Source organism: Aedes aegypti, chromosome 3, assembly GCF_002204515.2.
Source record: "Aedes aegypti strain LVP_AGWG chromosome 3, AaegL5.0 Primary Assembly, whole genome shotgun sequence".
Classification (NCBI taxonomy): Eukaryota; Metazoa; Arthropoda; class Insecta; order Diptera; family Culicidae; genus Aedes; species Aedes aegypti.
In genome coordinates, this window is record NC_035109.1 from 128,291,680 (window position 1) to 128,312,983 (window position 21,304).

The following is a 21,304-nucleotide window of genomic DNA, read 5'->3' on the forward strand; positions in this document are numbered from 1 at the left end:
GACATCAAGGACGAAGACGGCAACGACAATGGCCAGGGAGTTCAGCGACAGAACAATCGAATCTCTCATGTGAACGGATTAGCGATAAGAGAATTGACTTGTGAGTGGGTGGCGCTGGGTTGTCGACTTTGGTTGATGGGGAATGGTTTCGACTTCTTTTACGGATGACCAGGCAGATGATGTAATAAACAGAAGTGCTCTTTTTTGGAACGGAAAATTAGAAAGATAATTATCGAACGATTTATCGATGGTTAACTAGTCATAGAATTAAATGTTCCCTTTTGAATAGTGTAAAAATTTCAACAATATTCTTATTACGATCCCGAGGATTGCTATTCTTCAACATAATACCAAGTTAAATGGTTCTTCATAACTGATGGTTTAAGTAAAACAAATCTGTTTGATTCGGCTCCGTAATGCATAATACAACTTGAGCCTGCCGAATAAATCATTAAAAAAACATGAATTTAAAATATTTTGATAAAATTTGAATAGAAAGTGGTGTACCTAAGCTAAATCCTGAATCCTGGCTTCAGAGCACATTTCTATCGGAATTATGAACAGAATCCTTTCAAGAATCTGAAAAGAATCCTTTCGGGAATCTGAATTGAATCCTGTCGGTATTATGAGCATAATTCTAGAATCCCAATAAATAAAAAGAAAATGCTGTCGGGGCTCTGCTATTCAGAATTCCAACAAGATTCTTATCCATATTCTGTGTGGTGATGTTGAAATTCTGAACAGAATCCAGTGTGGATTCTGAATGGATTCCTGTAGAGATTTTTAATTTGATTTTGTGGGGATTCTGAACAGAGTCCTCTCGGGACTCAGAACAGAATCCTTTCAGAATTAAGATTTCTTAGCATAATCCTGTCGGGATTCTGATCAGAATCCTGTCGGGATTCTTAACGGAATTCCCTAGGGATTCTGAATGAAATTCTGTCGAAATTCTGAACAAAATTCTGTCGGGATTCTTAGCATCCTGTCGAAATTCTCAGCGAATCCTGTCGATATTCTTAGCAGAATCCTGTCGGGATTCTTAGCAGAATCCTGTCGGGATTCTTAGCAGAATCCTGTCGGGATTCTGAACAGAATTCTCCAGGGATTCTGAGTAGAATTCTGTCGGGATTATGAGCAGAATTCTGACGAAATTCTTAGCAATCGGAACGGAACGAACGGAATCCAGTAGAGATTTTTAATTTGAATTTGTGGGGATTCTGAACAGAGTCCTCTCGGGCTTCAGAACAGAATTCTTTCAGAATTTAGATCAGAATCCTGTCGAGATTCTGAGCAGAATCCTGTCGAGATTCTTAGTAGAATCCTGTCGGGATTCTTATCATAATCCTGTCGGGATTCTGAACAGAACTCTCTAGGGATTCTTAGCAGAATCCTGTCGGGATTCTGAACGGATTTCTGTCGCGATTCTGAACAGAATTTCTGTCGGGGTTCTGAACAGAATTTTATAGGGATGCTGAACGGAATTCTGTCGGAATTGTAAACAGAATTCTGTCGGGATTCTGAGCAGAATTCTGACGAAATTCTCAGCAGAATCCTGTCGGGATTCTTAAGATAATCCTGTCGGGATTCTTAACAGAATTCTGTAGGGATTCTGAACAGAATTCTGTCGGGATTCTGAACAGAATTCTGTCGGGATTCTTAGCAGAATCCTGTCGAAATTCTCAGCAGAATCCTGTCGAGATTCTTAGCAGAATTCTGTCGGGATTCTTAGCAGAATCCTGTCGGGATTCTGAGCAGAATTCTATAGGGATTCTGAACGAAATTCTGTCGGAATTGTGAACAGAATTCTGTCGGGATTCTGAGCAGAATTCTGACAAAATTCTCAGCAGAATCCTGTCGGGATTCTGAACGGATTTCTGTCGGGATTCTGAGGGGAATCATGTCGAAATTCTCAGCAGAATCCTGTCGGTATTCTTAGCAGAATCCTGTCTGGATTCTGAACGGATTACTGTCAGGATTGTGAACGGAATTCTGTCTGGATTCTGAACAGAATTCTGTCGAGGTTCTGAACAAATTCTGTCGGGATTCTGAACGGAATTTTGTCGGGATTGTGAACAAAATTCTGTCGAGATTCTGACGAAATTCTTAGCAGAATCCTGTAGGTTTTCTGAACGGAATTCTGTCGGGGTTCTGAACGGAATTCTGAACAGAATCCTGTCGAGATTCTGAACGGAATTCTGTCGGGATTGTGAACAGAATTCTGTCGAGATTCTGAGCAGAATTCTGACGAAATTCTTAGCAGCATCCTGTCGGGCTTCTGAACGGAATTCTGTCGGGATTCTGAACGGAAAGCTGTCGGGTATCTGAACAGAATTCATTCAGGATTCTGAGCAAAGTCCTGTCGGGATTCTCAGCAGAATCTAGTCAGGATTCTTAGCAGAATCCTGTCGGGAATCAAAATAAAATTCTGTCGTGGTTAAGAATAGAATTCTATTGGGATTCTGAATCGAATCCTGTCGGAATTCTGAATAGAAAAATTCTTTCGGGATTCTGAACAGAATCCAGTCGGGAGCTAAAACCAGTTTTGTTTAATATTCTTCGTTAAAAAATCGTAAGTGTAACTTCCCAAAAGCTTTAGTATTGCACTGTTATAATCGCAAGAGAGCGAAAAAGGAGAGAATCTCTCATTGTTACATAGATTTTTTTGAAAAGTTATGCGAAAGTTGTTTGTTAAAGACTTTTCCTACCTTCTGCGAACCAACTTTTTAAAGGACTGTTGTCCGTCAAAAACTACGTATACTTTCTTCAGACCAATTCCTTAGAAGACAGTTTCCTATTGAGAACTTAGTTTCCAGTATTTTTCCTCCTTATGCACGGATCACATTACCGACCAAAAGTGATTCTCAGTTTTTTCTTTTTACTTCTTCACAAAAAAGCTTCTTTCCCGTGGTGACTGTGGAGGTGCAAAGCTAATCTTGGTCTATGGAAGCAACAATCACTACACAGTACCATTCCTTCCCCATCCCAACTGACTGTAAGGACTTGGCCGGTGTCGTTATTGATAAAGAATGTGAGAGCGGCTAAAATGTGCACCTCGAGAGTGAGCGGAAAGTCTCATCGCTTAGTCATTTGAATTGAAGTGCAATTCTTAATAGTTGCAATCAATCACAAAGTAGCAATCATCGATATGTATAGTCAGTCTATACCATGGTACGCTTTGCTTCTGCCGATCAAAATCTTGGAAAGCCATTATCAAAGCTGCTTGAAAAATGTGTTCAGATGACTATGAACAATAACCAGGCTGAAAAAGTGTTGTCTTGGACGAAGTTGTTCATGAGAGTAAGAACAATTTGGCTGTGGAAACAAACATTCAGATTTTCTTCAGATATGTGGCGTTAGTGACGAAAGGTGTACGTAGACCCGGATTTACTAATAAGTGGCCCAGGAGCTACTAAGGAATTAAATTAGAACATCCGGATCTCAATATGAATCTTGTTAAAGTTAAAAAAAATGCAAGAAATCCCTCTGAGGATCTCGAAAATAACGTGACAATTGAAGAAATATTTGAAATTCATAACTAATCTTATCAAAAATCTACTAAGAAAATCACCACCGCAAAAAAATATCTACAGAAACTCATCAAAGATGTCATAATGAGTTTGGAAGATTGTCTCCCTGAGATCTTTGGAGGGGTGTCCAATCAGACACCTACTAGAGAACAATGTTTCAATGCTCCAAAGTTTTCATAAGAAGTGTCCTTTTAGAAGTTCACGAGGCCTACCAATATTTTGAGCAAGCAGTCCTCCAAGGTTCTCGGGAAGAGCCCGCCAGAAATTTGTTTAGAAATCAACCTACAATCTTCTCAGTACTCTACGAAGAACGTCATGAAAAGTATGCCAAAAATATCCCAGATAAAAGAAGGAATTTTGAGCACTACAAAAAATCATGATTAGAATTACGAGAAAATCCACAAAAAAAAATCTTATCTGAAATCAAAAATCATCAAATAACTAGTCACAAGTCTATCATAGATCGTCAAGACTCCTACTAAGAATAAAGATTGGACTCGGAAAAAATGCAACACTTTGTTTTGGGTGTAGCTTTCAATCTCGTGGATAAAAAATAATGAAAGTATGGGTAATACTTGTTTAGAGTGTTATGTTTATGTGTACAAAATTCAATCTGTCAAGTAGTGTTCAATCGGATTCAATGGATCGGCAAAAGGTTTGGAATCCACCATTTTACCGTGTCCCGCATTCTAAAGATGTTCCAGGAGACGAAGACCATCGAGCGGCGCGCTGGAAGCGGCCGAAAGCCGAAAACGGAATACCCAGAGAAGGCGCGGAAGATAAGGCAGCACTTTGAGAATAACCCGAACCTTTCTCGAGAAGTGGTCAAAAAGGTCAATTCGTCGAAATGGTTTGTCCAGCAGACCATGAAGCGGGCTGGGCTACGTGTTTTTAAGGTCAGGAAGGCGTCAAACCGGACTGACATGCAAAACACGGTGGCCAAATTGCGTGCGCGGAAGCTGTACCGTGAGTGGCTGGTCATGGACGACGAGACATACATTAAGGCGGAGTTTTTTGTCGGTACGTTCCGCAAGGAGGTTCCGGAAGAGAAAGATTGACAAAACCGCTAAGAAGTACCTGTTGTGGCAGGTGATCTGCGAGTGCGGACGGTACATCAAGCCGTTCGTTACAACCTGCACCATAGACGTGCAGATTTATCGAAAGGAATGCTTGCAGAAGCGCTTGCTGCCCTTCCTCTTCTCTCACCGTGGTTTCACGCTGTTCTGGCCGGATCTCGCTTCGTGCCATTACGCCATGCCTGTAATGGATTGGTACGAAGCGAAGGGCGTTAATGTGGTCCCGAAGGAGGCGAACCACCAAATACACCAGAACTTCGTCCGATCGAAAAGTTTCAGGCGATGATGAAGAAGAAGTTAAAGAAAAGCGGAAAAAGATTCAAAACCGAGATGAAACTTTGAAGAAAATCTGAAAGGAATTCTGTAAGAAAGATTCGCTTTGAGACCTGACGAAAACCTTACTCTTACAAAGGAAAATTGAATTCAAGCGCTTTTTGGCTGGTTCTGTGAAAAAGCACAATACAGACAATAGATACAACTACAAACAAAATACGAGTTAGGGATAGAACCCGTTCCAGCCATGAAGCCGAAACCGTTAGATGATCAACCCAGAAGCTTTTAAGGTTCCATTTTTTGTTCAGCCCCTATTGGATTGTATTAAGTCACGACACGTAATCTTAATTAATTGCGTAAAATTCCCAGCAAAGCCAAGGGCAATGCATTTTTGTTTCTTAAGATGTCCTCGGCATTCACCGTAAAATATTACTCGGCAAAAGATTGCAATTTTCAAAAAACTACAAAGCTTCCGACGCAGAACTTTAAGGGCACTGCAGTTCCTGTGACAGAAAAACCGAAACCTTCCGACTGCATTGTCCAGCAGTGCTCGGAACTCGTAGTCCCAACTGCAGCAATGCAATTCAGTAGTTGCAACTGCAAGTCATCGCCGACGAAACCAACAGCTGTTGGCTGGAGCTGCATCGAAGCACCACGAACCTGAAGAGTCCTCCAACTGCAACAACGAACTTCAACGTCGAATAAAGCTTTGACAACCGCGCGCCGATCCGTTGAGGGCAAGAGGCGGCCACTTACCCTTGATGTCGCAGTTTCGTCCGTGCATGTGTGATGGAACGTTTCGGGTTTCGATGGGATTTTTGTCCCCTTCCTTCGGGAAGGGGTGCCAATCCGTGACCAACGACTGGAGTTATGTGGAGGCGGGTTAGGGCTGGCATTCTACTGAAGTTAGGGTTCAACGGTCAACTTCTTGGCCGCTTGCTGACATTATTTTTTATTATATTTACAAGGACATTCGGTTTTACTGCCGAGTTGACCGGGCAAGGGCAAAACCGGGGAAAGGCTTTATACTGCGAGCGAGCACCCAAATTGAATGGGATTTCTGTTTTCGGTCGGGGTGAGTCGCAAAAAGATTGTTTTCTTCGCCGAGAAGGGGACCAAATCTTCGCATCCTCCGAGGCCATCAGCGGATCTCGCATTAGGGGACTCGTTCGGTTTCAGGAAATTGCGTCGATTGTCTATTAATCGGGCAATTGGACCAGAAATGAGGAAGATGTTTAACGGTGCTCGTCGCCGCATTCCGAAATTGAAGCGATAAAATTTTATTAACACCGAACCAATTCCTGGGCTCATTATAATCGCGAAATTGGCTGGTAATATCGGTTTCGGAATTGACTGCGGTAGTAGTGCTCCTATATCAACAGGGGTATTAATTTGAAAGATTTCGATGAAGACAGCAAAAATTGTTTGTTCGTTCAGCGACTAGATGTGATTGACTTTCGATGAATAAATTACACGTGGTGAATCTTACAGAGCAAACACTGACAAACACACAAACACGAACAAGGGGAAGGGTCTATCAGCTGATTTAGCGGTTTTGCGAGAAAAATATGGGGTGAGTGAACAAATTGTGCGATTCGAATGTGCTCTAAGCAAACACATAGGCGCTACAGTTATGGAGCTAGGGGTGGGCTTTACAAAATAATATCAAATAATTGTCATCAGAGGCATTGAATAGGTGATTGCAAGGACGTGGCCGGCGTCAGTTTGAATAGTAAAGAGCGCACTGAAAAGAGTACTGTAAAACTTGATATCTAAACAATGTTGGTAAACTACCACTTAAATCTCAATGATTGAGTTCTCTCGCGAGAGTAAATTCATTCGAGATCTGCTTCAAAAAACTCACTCATGAGGTTTTGATGCAAAATCACTTGCGTGAGCGTGAATGCCGCCAAAAATGACTCAATCACAAGATGCGTGAGCAACAACTCAACTTTATTGAGAAATATCTTGTTTATTTTTTCCCAGAAAGCAATCTGTATTTGAGAATCAACGGACCCCACCTTTTCCCGTCCTCCTAGGGCTGCCCCTGACGGCGCAGATTCACTCACACGTGGCCATAAAAATTCATATCGGTTCATAATCAAACAATAAGGGATGAATGAAACCGAGAACTTTCGCTTCCAGTGCTGACCGGGGAAAGGTCTTTCCTCCGTCGTCAATTGTTACGTCGTCGTTCGACTACCACGTATATTTATTTATTTATTCATAAAGATTTTGATTGAAATCGAAAACAGAGAGCTGGGCGGGGCGGGCCGTGGCAGCCTCTCGTCAAACCGAAAGTAAACCAGCGAAAGAAATAGCGTTCCAAATTCGATTAGGAAGTTGTAAATGATATTGGGACATGATGCGGTGGCTCGCTCACTCCTGTCAATTGCCGACAACGTCCGGAGAAAAGGACTCGCCAGCAAAAAAACTGGGAAGAAAACGACCGAAATGAACGGCTGTCGGCTATTTCCAGTGATTATAGCGTTCACTGGAACCGAAATATGTCCAATTTGGCCTCCCCCTGATGCTGCGGCCGCCGGATCAGAATGTCATACGAGAACGGTAACAACGGCCCCGGGGCAGAGTAGAACGCACGTTCCCCGCTTGCAGTTCCTACCCGAGTTGAGGAAAATTGCTGAAGAATGCCAAACTAGGATATTCCATATCAGATAACTTTCAATACTTACAAGCTGCATCAAATATTTAAGATCTCTGCATAAGAGGTAAAATACCTCAAATAATATATTATGCCTATTCTACAAATACCTAATTGTGGAATAATACCATAATATGGTATGCATAGATAAATACGAGTTATTCGTTCCTGCTCGGGCCTTGATGACGACGAGGACAACTCTCTAGCGATGGCACTGTTTGCCCATGGTCGCTTTGTTTATATGCACGATAACAGAATTAGCGTAACTAGGCCAGAACCCGGTTGGAGGAACCCGGTTGGAATGACTTCACTTTCACTCGCCTTCCCGACTGTGTATAATGGTCGACTTCGAAAGATAAACGCGTGGTGGCTGTGAGTCAAGGCTTGTATTCTGAGAACAACGCAGCAACGCACGGAGGTAATTTCCGGTCGCAGACTACGGAAGGTGATGGCTAGTAAGTTTATCAGCAGCACCGGCTTATTCGCAGGTGAAACCGGATCAACGTTCGAGGTGTGTAAACTAGCCACGTTGGCGAGGTCGATTCCATTCCATTGTTCGAATGGCAGTGATGCCAGGTCCGGTGTGGAACCACAGTAAGCCACCGACACAGAGACTTTTCCCGCCAAAGCACACGTCGTAGAGATCCGATAAGCGTTCAACACCTCTCCAACTCAACGACATCTGTACAATCTCTAGCCCGTGCCCTTTGGACACACGCCCACTGCCGCAGATAACACACCGGTCGATCGGAATCAATACTGCGGGGCTATCACTGGGCCTAACTGCCACCTCCAAAGCAGCTGCGTCCAGAAATGTCTTCTGCCTGCATCGACGGAGGGGGGGACTAATCCCCTTTGCCTGCTCGCGGGCGCCTCACAGCGCCATCGTCATCCAATCAATCATACTTCACCGTGTAGGTATACCAGCATATGCAGCACCGGCGCGCGCGCTGTCCACCACCAGGTAGAATGTATCCATTTGTGTCACCCACCCACGCAATCAGCAATTACCGCCGCCGCCGCCGCCACCTTTCGCAGCGTGTCGACTCGAAGCGGGTGGTTGTTCCCTTCGACATGGTTCCGATCCGATATCTACCAGCAGTGCGATACATTTGTTTGTTTGCACAGCGATAAGAGGGACCGAGGTAGTCGAATCGTCCGCCGCGTTGCGGGGTTCCGTCCTGTGTCCTGTGTTGGTGATAAAGCGGACACTTCTGGGGCGAGGCGTGGTACAGTCAAAATTTGTACGCAGTCGGGACGACTTGAAGGTATTGTGCGCCGAAATATTTTTATGGAGGTATCCTTGTAAGAATTCCAAAATTTGCTGCCTCTCGGAAATTACTGAAAAAATATCAGCAAGAATTTCTGCAATAAACTCAACTTGAAAGAATGGTTAATGTAATCTCTGTAGAAATTTATGGTGGAGTTCTCTTGGAAGTAATTTATGGATATATTCTTGCAAAAACCCAAGACTAATATTTGAAGCATTGATTTAAGGAATTCTTGCAGTAATTTTGAGAAGAGTTTATGAAGCAATATTTAGCGAATTATCTGACGTAATGTTTGAATAACTCTTTCAAAATTGTATGAAAAGAACCGCGGAAAAACCATGGAAATATTATATAAGATATCTTTGCAAGAATATTTCCAGGAATTCTCACTGGAATATGTAGAGGATTACTGGAGATATACTTTCAGGAGCAGTAAAGCTAGTCTCTGAATAAAGTGTTGCAGGACTTCCTAGATGAATTTCTGGAAGCATTTTTTCAGGAATGTTCAATACAACCCTTTAGGAAGTTCAAAAAGAACTATGTCAGGTTGTTCTGACAAGAATGTATGAAGAAATTCGCTCAAGACACTTGGGAAGAACCTCAGAAGAAATCCTTGGAGAAGTTCCAGGAGAAATTCGTGGAAAACACTACTGGAATTTTTAGTGCGATTTAAGAGAATGTTTCGGAAGAATCCCTGGATAGGGCAATGCCTTGGAGAATTTCTAAAGTAATCCATGGATTAAAATCCTTGGAGAAACCACTCGAGAAATCACTGGAGTTCTTCTAGAACGATTGTCTGGAGAAATTTTAGAACGAATTATTAGAAACATTCCTTTAGAAATCTTTTAAACGAATCTTTGAAGAATTACTAGAAAAAAAAACCTTAATAGCGGGGGTGGCAAGCTGCAGCGTAAAGAATTCCTACAGGCTTTGGGCCTCCTATGAGTCAAAGTCCTGTGGGCCGTGATTTTTCATCTAAGAAAGTCTAAGCACAAGAAAGTTCATCGGTTAGTTACTAGTCGACGGTACATTACACGTTTAGCATTCAACACTTTTTGGTTCTCCGTTCCTTGCGATATTTGCATATATTCTTCATTTTTTCGAAAATTACTTCACAAATCGCATTCTTGGACTTCGAGCGCCACATGCGGCAGGATGAAAAGAGTTAGTAGTGTTGAGCGGATGACGCAATCAAGACCAATCGTGTTCGGTTCGCGTTGTGCGAGAGCGAAAAGATATTTGTGTTCAATCGAGGATGGATTACCAACTGGTGAGCTCGTTTCATGCTTAGGATAACACATTGTTATCGTGGCAATAAACGTAACATTGTAATTTTCATTCAAACTATGGATGGTTCGTCATTTCAAATGTCGGCATAAGCCCTCATTCCTATTGAATATTATTTTAATATAGATAAACCTTTCTTCATTCGTCATTACTAAAACAACCTTTGAATAGTGCGACATCATTAATGTACAGTTGTGTTCAGAATAATAGTAGTGAAAGCTGATTTTCATACAAAATGCTCAACTTTGGCATACTGTAACTTTGTTTACATATGAGCAATCAGCATGAAATTTTGGCAGTGAACTACAAATATACTCAATTTCATTATCATAAATTTTGAAAATTTTCACACTACTGGCTAAAAAGTTAAACACCAGGTGAAATCGCTCAAAATAATAGCAGTTTTAATAATTCAAACATCTGCTGTATTTTGGGTTTTTCAATTTTTCTTTACTCATCGTATCAACCATTTCCACTCAAACTATAAATCTATAAACAAGCCAATTTTTTACAAAATTGTTGCTGAACAAAAATTTACAAAAGAAAAACTACTATTATTTTGAGCGATTTCACCAGGTATTTAACTTTTTAGCCGGTAGTGTGAAAATTTTCAAAATTTGTGATAATGAAATTGAGTGTATTTGTAGTTCACTGCCAAAATTTCATGCCGATTGCTTATATGGGAACAAAGTAACAGTATGCCAAAGTTGAGCATTTTGTATGAAAATCGGCTTTTACTACTATTATTCTGAACACAACTGTAGAAGTACTTTTTTAATCTTTTACCAATTTTAAAAATGCAAAACTAGTTTTGAGTGAGAGTCGTAATCTTCCTCCTTATCCATGTATCGCATCACCGATAAAAGGTGACTCCCAGATATTTTCCTTACTCACTAATAAACACCCTTCCCGTGGTGATTGTGGAGTTGCAGAGGTTTTCTCGGTCTCTAGAAACTACCAACATAACTCACTAACATTCCGCAGGATGAGCACCATTATTTTAGAAAAATACTATCTTTAGAAGAACTAATATACATTAACTCATTTACATTACAACTGCATTTTGATCAGTGATTTCACAAAGGCGATGGTAAAGAGATCTCTGAAGAAAATGCTGCATGAATTCCGAAAACATTTCTGAAGATACACTAGGAGGAATTTCTGCAAGAACACATTTTCACGCAGGTATACTAGATCTCTAGAAGCAACAATCATTACACGCTAAAATTCCGCAGCATAGGCACCACTAATTTAGAGAAATACCTTTCTTGGAACAATTAATATGCAGTAACTTATTAACCTTTCAACTGCATTTTGATCAGTGTTGACCAGTTTTAGAAAGGCTAACAAAGGCGATACTCTTAAATGTATTTGGAAGTCAAAAAGATCTCTGCAAAAAATGCTGCATGAATTCCGAAAACATTTCCGAAAGAACTCTTGGAGAAATTTCAGCAAGGATAAATAATATTTTTTGCAACGAATGCTTGACAACAAAAAGTTTCCCAGATGTATCTATATATGATAGAACTCATGGAGAAGCAAAAATCCATTGAAAAATTCGGGACAATCGCTGAAGGATACAACTTGGAAAATACCCTGAACGAATATCTGATGAATTCAGAGGAGAAATCCCCGGCGCACTGTATGGAGAAATCTGTAAATGAATACTTGAAGAATTCATGCAGATATCCCTAAAAAATCTTGTGAGAATCCCTGGAAAATTCTTTGGAAAAATCCATTGAGAGCTAGAAGATTTTCTAAAAGTTTTATATCGACAAAACATATCCCTGAAAAACATCTAGTGGGTCTGGAAAAACACAGTAAGAATAATTTGAGCAATCTTCACAGAAAATCTTGGAGGAATTTCACAAAACAAACATTTACAAAGTTCTAAAATAAATCTTTAGATAACATTTGCTGAATCTATGGTGTGTGTCAGAAGGAATTGCAGGATGTTTTTTTTTTTTGCACGGTTTTTACGGTGGTGGCTAGTTGAAGCATACTTTATGAGGTCCTAAGGTTATCGGGATCAAAATCGTTCTTTAAGCTCAAATGAAGGGTGGCCCATATTTCCCCGTATGCCCCGCCTTCTCCTATTGTCATTTTTTTAGTTGAATTATTCATAGACACGAAGAGAAGTGATGATAAGCAGGTCTAGAAGGGATCTGAAAAAACTCGAAATTGTTGAGTCAATTTGATGCAATGGGTTCTAACTCGTTAGGCCAAATGCCGTTAGGTCGAAAGCGTCAATAGGCCGGAAAATGCCAATAGTTCTAATTAATCGTAAGGTCTAATAGGTAACTAACAAGGGTAGGTCAGGATAATTTGCATTATCTTGGAGCGACAGAATGAATTTTTAAGTCGAATGGAATGTTAGTTGTTAGATCAGGATAATTTACATTACCCAGAAGCTTACACTATTTGCTGTGAAATATAACTAGAAAGAACTACCTTTGATTGAAACAATGATAAAAACATTGATGAATGTGTTAGCCATTTGAAATATTACCGCTGTGAAATATACCTAGAAAAAAAAACAGCATTTGATTAAAAAAGGAATGTGTTAGCCATTTGAAATAATACTAATTGGTGAAATGTTACTTTGGCCTTACGACCTTTTCCACCTAACTGCATTCGTCCTAATGGCATTCGGTCCAACGACCAGCTTCCACCTCACTGCATTAGAGTTAACCAGAGATTTGAATCCTCAGAAAATTGAGAGAAAATTTCACTTATAGGTCTCTGTAGCAATCATAATGTGCAGCACATCATGAGAGCCTGTTTATCGTATACTGCTATAGTTTTGATTAGATCGGGGGGGATAGCAGTGAATGATAAAATCCAACTATACAAGTTTCAAACCTAAGAGGCACTATAGAAAGCCCAGATAGCCGTAGCGGTCAACGTGCAGCTATTCAGCATGACCATGCTGAGGATCGTGGGTTCGAATCCCGCTGGTCGAGGATCTTTTCGTAAAGGAAATTTTCTCGATTTCTAAGGCATAGAGTATCTTCGTACCTGCCGCACGATATACACATGCAAAACTGGTCAATCGGCAAAGAAAGCTCTCAGTTAATAACTGTGGAAGTGCTCACAAGAACACTAATCTGAGAAGCAGGCTTTGTCCCAGTTGGGACGTAACGCCAGTAAGAAGAAGAAGGCACTATTGTTATCGGATGTTCGGGAATGGATCATTGTATGTAGTTTTTGCAAGTGCTCACCGCATCAAAACAAAGGCGCCACTGTATATGGGATTTAACATTGTGACAGCATTGCTGTTCTGTCAAACACACAAGGCTACGGTGGCGCTATCTATGCTTTGCATAGCGGCCGTTTTGGTTATTTTAATGATCCATTGTTTATCGTACCAGTAAAATAAATCATCTACCCCTAATGGTAAACAAGCGAGAAACATGAATTTTATCATTGCTCTCTCTTTAGGCTCTCGTTTTCTGCTGTTAATTATCATGTTTGTTACAACTTGCGAAACATCGCTGATCATGGACCTACACAGATGAGATCTCGCGGTTAGTATCGTACAGGCGTATCTGCAGTGATCGATTTCTCTCCGTCGATTTTCTCTTTGCAGTAGTACACGATAATCGATTTTCGCAATATTTCATGATGCAGCAGAACGACGAAGGATGATGAATACTTTCTAATGAATAATAAACATTCGAAGAAAGTCGTCGGGTTGAGTAATTAGCTAAAGAGAAAATCGATGAAGATTACGCCGTTATGATACGCGAAGAAGTTTTTTTTTCGCTTGCTTCTAACGAATTTTGCAATGTCTGGAGATAACACAAATTTAGAATGTACCAAATCAGGTATATGAAGTAAAGATGTGTAATCTAGCTCAATTGCTACAGAATCCCTTAAAATCCTAAAATTGCTCTACCACACAACAAAAAACTCTTCCGACTTCATAGTCACATACGTGATGCAACTGACCCGGTAATGTCTCGAGCGGACACCAGCACAGGTCCCGCGAAGAGGAACCACCATCCGCGCACCACATGGCAGTATGGCAAACAAATGAGCAACAATGTACCGGCTTGTTTCGGGTGGTTCAGTTGAGCGGTTTTTTCTGGCTATCCACCTCCGCTTCAGTACAGCCACACAACAGCTTGGGTTTTTTTTCCTCCATTCGGTTCGCGGTGATAAGAACCGAACCGAGCTGCTTGCTGTTGCTGCTGCTGCCGGACGACCGTTGGTGACACCGTCGCACAATGGTTAGAAAGTGTACAAAAATCAAGAAATATCGAAGTTGTACTCCGGCAGTATTTTTACCGGCTTACTTGAAACTTTTGTGGTTTAAATGTGAAGTTTTATGCAAATTCATCGGACTTTGAAGTTTATACAACTCTCTGAGCTGACCGTGGTCACGATTTTTTAAGAAAATATATATTTCCGATCCATTTACCAGCTATTATGAATTTAAATATAGCTCAAACCAGAAATGGTTTTTAGAAACAAAAAGTAAAGCATCAGATAAAACATTAAAACTTTTTAGATTTTCCAGGCAAAACAAAAAATGTGAAAGTAGCAAATATGTTGTTCAATACTTTATATCCTAATAATCAGTTCAAACCGAAAAACATTCGAAAATAAAGTCAATAATACTTGAATATAGCGTAAAATATGTTAAATATATGATATAAGAAATTGAAAAGAGAATTTGAGGTTATGGTGATTTATCTTAGATCGAATCACACTGTGCGTCGTTTGCCAACGAACCAACAGAGCCCCTAATGCAAACATGTTTGCCCAAAAGAGAGCCCCGGTCCATGCCGCGAGACAATAACAGAACCTTTTTTCTGTTCCAATTGATAAGAGCGTCCACGTCAGGGGTTTGTTCCAGCAAGAAGGGCAGTGGGGGTGCCTTTCCGCCAGGTAAACGAGAATGTCCGCCCACATGGCAGTGCAAATATCGTAATATGCATTTAGTTCGTAGTTTTTTTTTTCCACCTTCACCGAAGCTCGCTCCTCCGGCTTGCTGAGGGCTGATGACGATGCGCTGCCGCCGCCGCCGCCACATGTGGAACGTTCAATATTTGCACTATGATTACAAGCGGTATTCAAATTTATGAAGGCGATTTCTACGGTTCACCTCCCGTTGCCTTTGACCGCCTGCGCGTATTAACAAGGCTGGATATGATGGAAAATCTACGAAAACGAGGGCTTAGTTTATCACATTTGTAGAACTGTGGAATTTGGTCCACGGCACGCTGGAATGCGTTTCTTGCATGCTGGAGAGATATGAACGCATTCGTGCTTGATGGGAGATGCTGGAGGAAAACCTATGACTGTCCTCTCGACGTTTTGTCTTTCGACCTATTGTATTCAGACCATTAGGTCGATGGAAGATATCGAAATTTAGTCTCAGGTATTAATTTCGACTTCCCAGGCATAGAGTATCTTTGTGCTTGCCTCAAGGACACGATATACAAATGCAAAAATGGTCAATTCGCAAAGAAAGCTGTCAGTTCTTCTTCTTCTTCTTCTTCTTGGCAGCACTTTCACAATTATTAACTGAGAGCTTTCTTTGCCAAACTTGCCATTTTTTTTGCATTCGTATATCGTGTGGCAGGTGTGACAGCAAATTTAGATGCTGTAAAATGCAGTGATTTGATATACAGTGAAACCTCCATGAGTCGATATTGAAGGGACCATTGACTCATGGAAATATCGAGTCATGGAACAGCAATCCTTTGGAAGGCTGCTTCTAGGGACCATCATAGTAACCATGAAATTTTGTTTTTAGTATGGTTCCATGAGTCGATATCGAGTCATGGAACATCGACTAGAAATCTACTTAGAAATCATGTCACCGAATCACAATACGCATGAAGCATCATGACGGGTAAATGTGTGCCAATTCGTTTCTTATTTTTCCACGAGCCGAATATGAGCTAGGAATCAGGTATAATTTTTAGAGAAGACTAAGTAGATCTCACGCGGTAGAAAACTTTTGGAAAAAACAAATTCACGAATCCCAGAAAAAAAGATCTTCTGTCAATACTTTTTGAACGTTGTTTATAACGATTTTTTTTTTGCAAGAAATTCACAGCTTAACAAAAATGACATTTTTGCGTATCTCAAGGATCAAATTATGTGTCTCTAGTAAATTTGGAGTTGCTGAATCTGATGCCATTCTCAGAAATGTTCCAGCACGTCACAATTTTTAGCTACAGGTCACCAAAGTTGTATAAAACACTGATTTTATTGATGTTTGCATGAAATTTAAAGTACAATTCATCAAACTATTTTACAATCTAATCTACCAAGCATGTAAAATAGACATGTATTGAAATTGCACGTTAAAATTTCGATTGAACCGATCTTTTCAACATGCTTGCAGTCTCCATACAAAATTCTTCGTTTCTCTCATATGGCAAAATACAATAATTCTCTAAACCATCAAAAAATAACTTTTCCACGTCGAAAGTATTATAAACTTTGATGATAAGTATTATTATACACATAAAGTTCGAATTATGTGGCAAATTGAGCAATAAATAAATGGCCTTACAAGCTGGCAAACTTGCATGCAAGTTCTCTGAAACAGTCATTTTTTTGCATTTTCAATAGCCAATATCTCAAAATCTGTACGTGCTATGATATTTCTGAAAACGGCAATGGATTCAGCAACCCTCAACTAAGTGAATAGCGGTATTTTGGTGCTGGAGACAAAAACGAGAAAGATTATTAATGTGGTAACGCTCCACGCATAATTGTCCAGTTTTCTGTGGACTTTTTTCTGTATACACAGATTCACACAGAATCTGTGTATACACAGTCCTCGAATTGCGTCCATAATGTAAACTGGCATACACTTGTTATACACGATTCATGTCGGACATCAAACATCCTACGAGTAGAAGGAAACAATCCTCGTAGTGGGATTTCTAAGATTTTTTCTGATGAGTAAAAAGTGAGACCGGATTTCTATACCTGCTAGGGTTTTTTTTGGTATTTCTTAAAAGTAAAAATGATAAAAAGTAAGCTTAATGCTTTGTGAATACCTGAAAATTTGATGAAATCTTGAAGTTTTCCATTTCTCAAAGATAGTATGACAAGAAGCTATTATGGGTTTTACTGAGTCAAATTCATTTACTAAGATTTTACTATTTTTTTTCTTCAAATTGTGTATTAATGGATTCTTTTATATCCAATTACTTTAATTACGCTACAATTCAGATGTGTTTATATGCGTTGTTCAAAAGAGCTGAAATCAAGACTATTCGGAATAGGCAATAAAAAAGATGCTTAAATGCAATAGTAGTTCTAAAATAATACAAAAGGATCTATATAGAAGAAATCTTAAATTGAATTCCTTTAGATTTAGGCAATTGAATTAAATTAGAGTTATAATAATACTTATCTTAGTGATCTTTTTCAAGCGACATAAAATTTTTGGCCGTTTGGTTCTCTTCGTCGTCTATCAACCAAATCTTCTGAAATTCGACAGTAAGGAAAAAACCAAAGCTACTGAAAATACAACAAGTTACCATATTTTCTGAAGGAATGTTGAGCAAGATTTTAAAAGAAAAAGACATGATGGTGCTTTGAAATGAGTCATGGCTGAATTGTCGGAAATTTCTTCTTCGTTATAAACAAGTCAAGCATAACTTTTCAATCCGACGTATATAAAGAAATAAAAAGAGGAAAAATTTCCTTTGCATGTGCTCGACAACAGCATAATCTAAATATTGATTCTACAAAAGTATTCCTAAAACTCACAAATGGTAGTTCTCCGTCTACTTTTGTTACTCTCGGCTCCGTATAGTGCTCCTGTCGAGTCGAGTTGAAATTGGAAAATTCAAAAACCAATATTCGTTGTAAATGAAAATAGCAACTGACGAATAAAGTAACTTTATCAAGTTTTTATGGGAATACACAAACCGACGAATGTGAAACTACAAAACAAATACCGGTGTATCTGATGTGACGCAAGTGCAAAATAAACTGTCGAACAGACGCATCAACGAAGTATGTAATAATCAAAATATGATATCGACGAATCATCATGGTGTATTTAACAAGCAAAAAGAAAAGGAGTTAATTTAATATTTTTTCAATCTTATTCAAAACAAATCAGCATTGATCTATAGTGGTTAGAAACTATATTCTTTTTTTCCAACTTATAAGGGATATAGCAATAAAAATGCAAAAAGTTTTAAACAGGATTTAAAATGCTTTACAATATACTGCATTCTATTTGTCTCGAATCCTTCCGAATGTTATACACGCCGTTTTGAAGAATTATGCTTGAAGTAATTTTGTTAAATATTCTGTTGTTGATTAACAATTTTTAAAAAGACGACCGTTACACAAAGCTGGTAACTTTTTCAAATGAAATGCAACTTCTGAAAACATTTTTGGAAAGCACACGAGTTATACAGAATTTCTTCTTGATGTAGGAATCTGAATTCTTGGATAAATAATTACTTCATCGTAAAAATCGCTTATTTACATTGGTTATAAAAATACATGCACACATGCAACAATATGAAATATTTTTCCGTTCGATCAACACTTTTTCTGTTCGATTTTGATTTGAAAATGATGAAAATCATGTACGTAAATTATGGTCCATATAATGGTACCTATAATCAGCTTTCCTAAGGATTTCTGTTCCTTAAATCGACATTCTCATGAGTCGATGGTCCCTTCAGATATCGACTAATGAAGTTTAACTGTAAATGAGTAATTCTTACCAATAAATTGCATCTTTTGAAAAAGCGAAGTAGGCCGTCATTGAAATTTGTACGCGTCGTTGATGATTGTTATCAAGTCACCTCATGATTTCGAAGTAAAGAAAATTGATTGGATTTGCACCTAGCTGAAAAAGTATCAGCATACTTTCCACATGAGAGCGCGTATAGTGATTCTTTTTCGAACCAATATGTATCATGTAGACTGACTTGAATCAATATGAAATTGCGAATTAGGAACATTAAAAATTTTACACATATAGTAACATTTTTTACACATGAAACATCAGAAACCATCAGATGTATAACAGTTTAGACCAAATTTCACTCATTTCCAACAAGTTACATTGATATTTCCACTCTAAGTGCAAGAAATTAAATTATGCAACAACTTGATAAATTTTATTCTATTCATCGATTTCACCATATTTTGTGGTGCTTTTGGAGACTTATAAGATATATAGATAAAAAGGATGAAAATTGATATACAGAAAAATAAAACTCATATTAGCACTGAACACTTTTTGTAAATTATAAGCAAAAAGTTATATCAGTAGCATAATGGCTTCTTGAAACGCAAATCACTTGTTAGACGGTATAGCCATTTATTTACTCACAAAAATAACTATGATACCTATGTAGGAATTGCCTAGGTATCCCATCAATTTTTATTTTTCCCAACAAGTTGAAACACGATTCACTGAGTAACGATTAGTTGGTTTGTGTAAAAATAAAAGCCAAAGATCTCATGAACCATTCATTGAGAACTACGCTTGAGATACACAACATGAGCGTGCTGGTGCTGGCGACAAAATTAGCGAGACTGTTAATCAGCTCACAAATCATTTGTAGATGACATAGTGCTATACGTACAAAAACTATGAATGTTAACTAGAAAATGTAAATATCACAATGTTTTTATACAATTGGAATTTTATTAGTCAACAATTTGAATTTATTAATCGACTAATGCATTTGTTTTTCATTAAAACACATAAATCTCGTCCAATTACGGATTAGTTAAATTGACACTATTTCTTAAGTGATTTTTTTATGTTTTGTACTATAAATCGATCCAATTCTCCAGCATATTTTTGGTATGCCTTTGAATTTTTTTTTTTCTATTCTTGCTTTGGCACACATGTTGCAGTGAAAGCATAAAAAAGTCAAACATCCCGTTTTGTATTAGAAAATTGCCACCACACTTTTTCATGAAGCACATAAAATTCAAAACGAATTTTCTACCACTAAAAAAAATAACAAACACTCACGGTCGCGATTGTGGGAGTAGAATCCGGCATCCTCGCTGGTGGACAGCATCTTCCTGTACCGCTCGTTGTACCACTCGCTGTGTAGAAAATAATTCATCGAAATGCATGCAGCGTAGTTCACGAAGCTCCAATCACTAATTAGATCGAAAAATTCAAAACTAAAATTATATCACTTCCGGTTCACCGCAAAACTATTAAAAAATCACTTCTTGCTAATTTGCCTCCGGCAAAAATCTCAACTCTCTCTCATGGCACTTTTTGGTGAATTGCTTTAGGTTTTTTTTTCTCGCTATTGTTGTTGCACCCGAGAACCACACCGACGAATCACTTTTCTATTGTTCCGCGCTGCTCTTCAATCAAAGTTGGCGCCAAACGGGTTCATTCACAGCACACACACATTACGAACAATAGCACCGTTCCCGAAGAGTAGGCGCCGAAATTTGCACAGCCGAATGAGAACGATCGTTCGTTCCCCCGAAAACAAAAGCGCTGATATCCTGTGTTCCTTCGCACGATCGACGCCTGCTTTGTTTCACACACGCGCGCGTTGGTGGTCGCTGTCCAGTCGATCACTTTCGAACAATTAAAATCGACACACGTACACTTCCGATTATGAATCGTCGAACGACCGGCCAATCGTCAGTCAGACAGACAACCGCTCTGGGACACGTCTTTTTTGTTTCTGATCACACGGTGACGACCTGGGGGACTGATATCCTGTGGTCCTTCTTCCCGTCCGCATCCCGCACCATCAATCACACCAGGCGAAAGACGACACGCACGTCCGTTTTTTATGATGTTCCGTCTCGCTTTCCCACCATTGAGCTGACTGACTGCAATAAGCGACGAACGGATCTCTCTCTGTATATGGTGAATGATCCAACAAATAATTGCCGGACAAACGATGTGTGTTGGGTGAAGGCGAACACTCGAATCCCGTCGGGCGGTTATTCACGTCCGATGCGACGACTCTTCGATACTTCTCATTTGGTCTGCGGAATTGCACTGACTGACTGGCTGGACTGGGAGATTTTTCCGAAAAACCATCGTCCTCTTGTTTGAAATCCGCCACCACCACCACCACCTCACCAACACCAACAGTCTTCCTTCGCCCCGAGATCCGACCCGACCCTCGTCGAGTCGACAATGTACCGTACGGTTTTTCTAATAATATCCTCCGCGCGCGCTCTCTCTGCTGCTGCTTCGACTATCCGCATAGT

General features: G+C 39.5%; 1 protein-coding gene across 2 annotated transcripts in view; it reads right to left on the reverse strand.

Annotated features, from left to right (window-relative positions):
* The window catches only part of LOC110677894 (B-cell lymphoma/leukemia 11B), a 279,886-nt gene that overhangs the window by 61,291 nt on the left and 197,291 nt on the right, over positions 1-21,304 (reverse strand). The window contains exon 1 of one of the 2 annotated variants that reach the window (XM_021849728.1): positions 20,085-21,107. The exons of the other annotated variant lie outside the window; for it this stretch is intronic. Within the exon in view, the coding sequence (XP_021705420.1) occupies positions 20,085-20,181 (97 nt within the window). The 5' untranslated portion in view covers positions 20,182-21,107. Of the gene's footprint in view, positions 1-20,084; positions 21,108-21,304 lie in introns of those variants that run through there. 2 annotated transcript variants of the gene reach the window in all.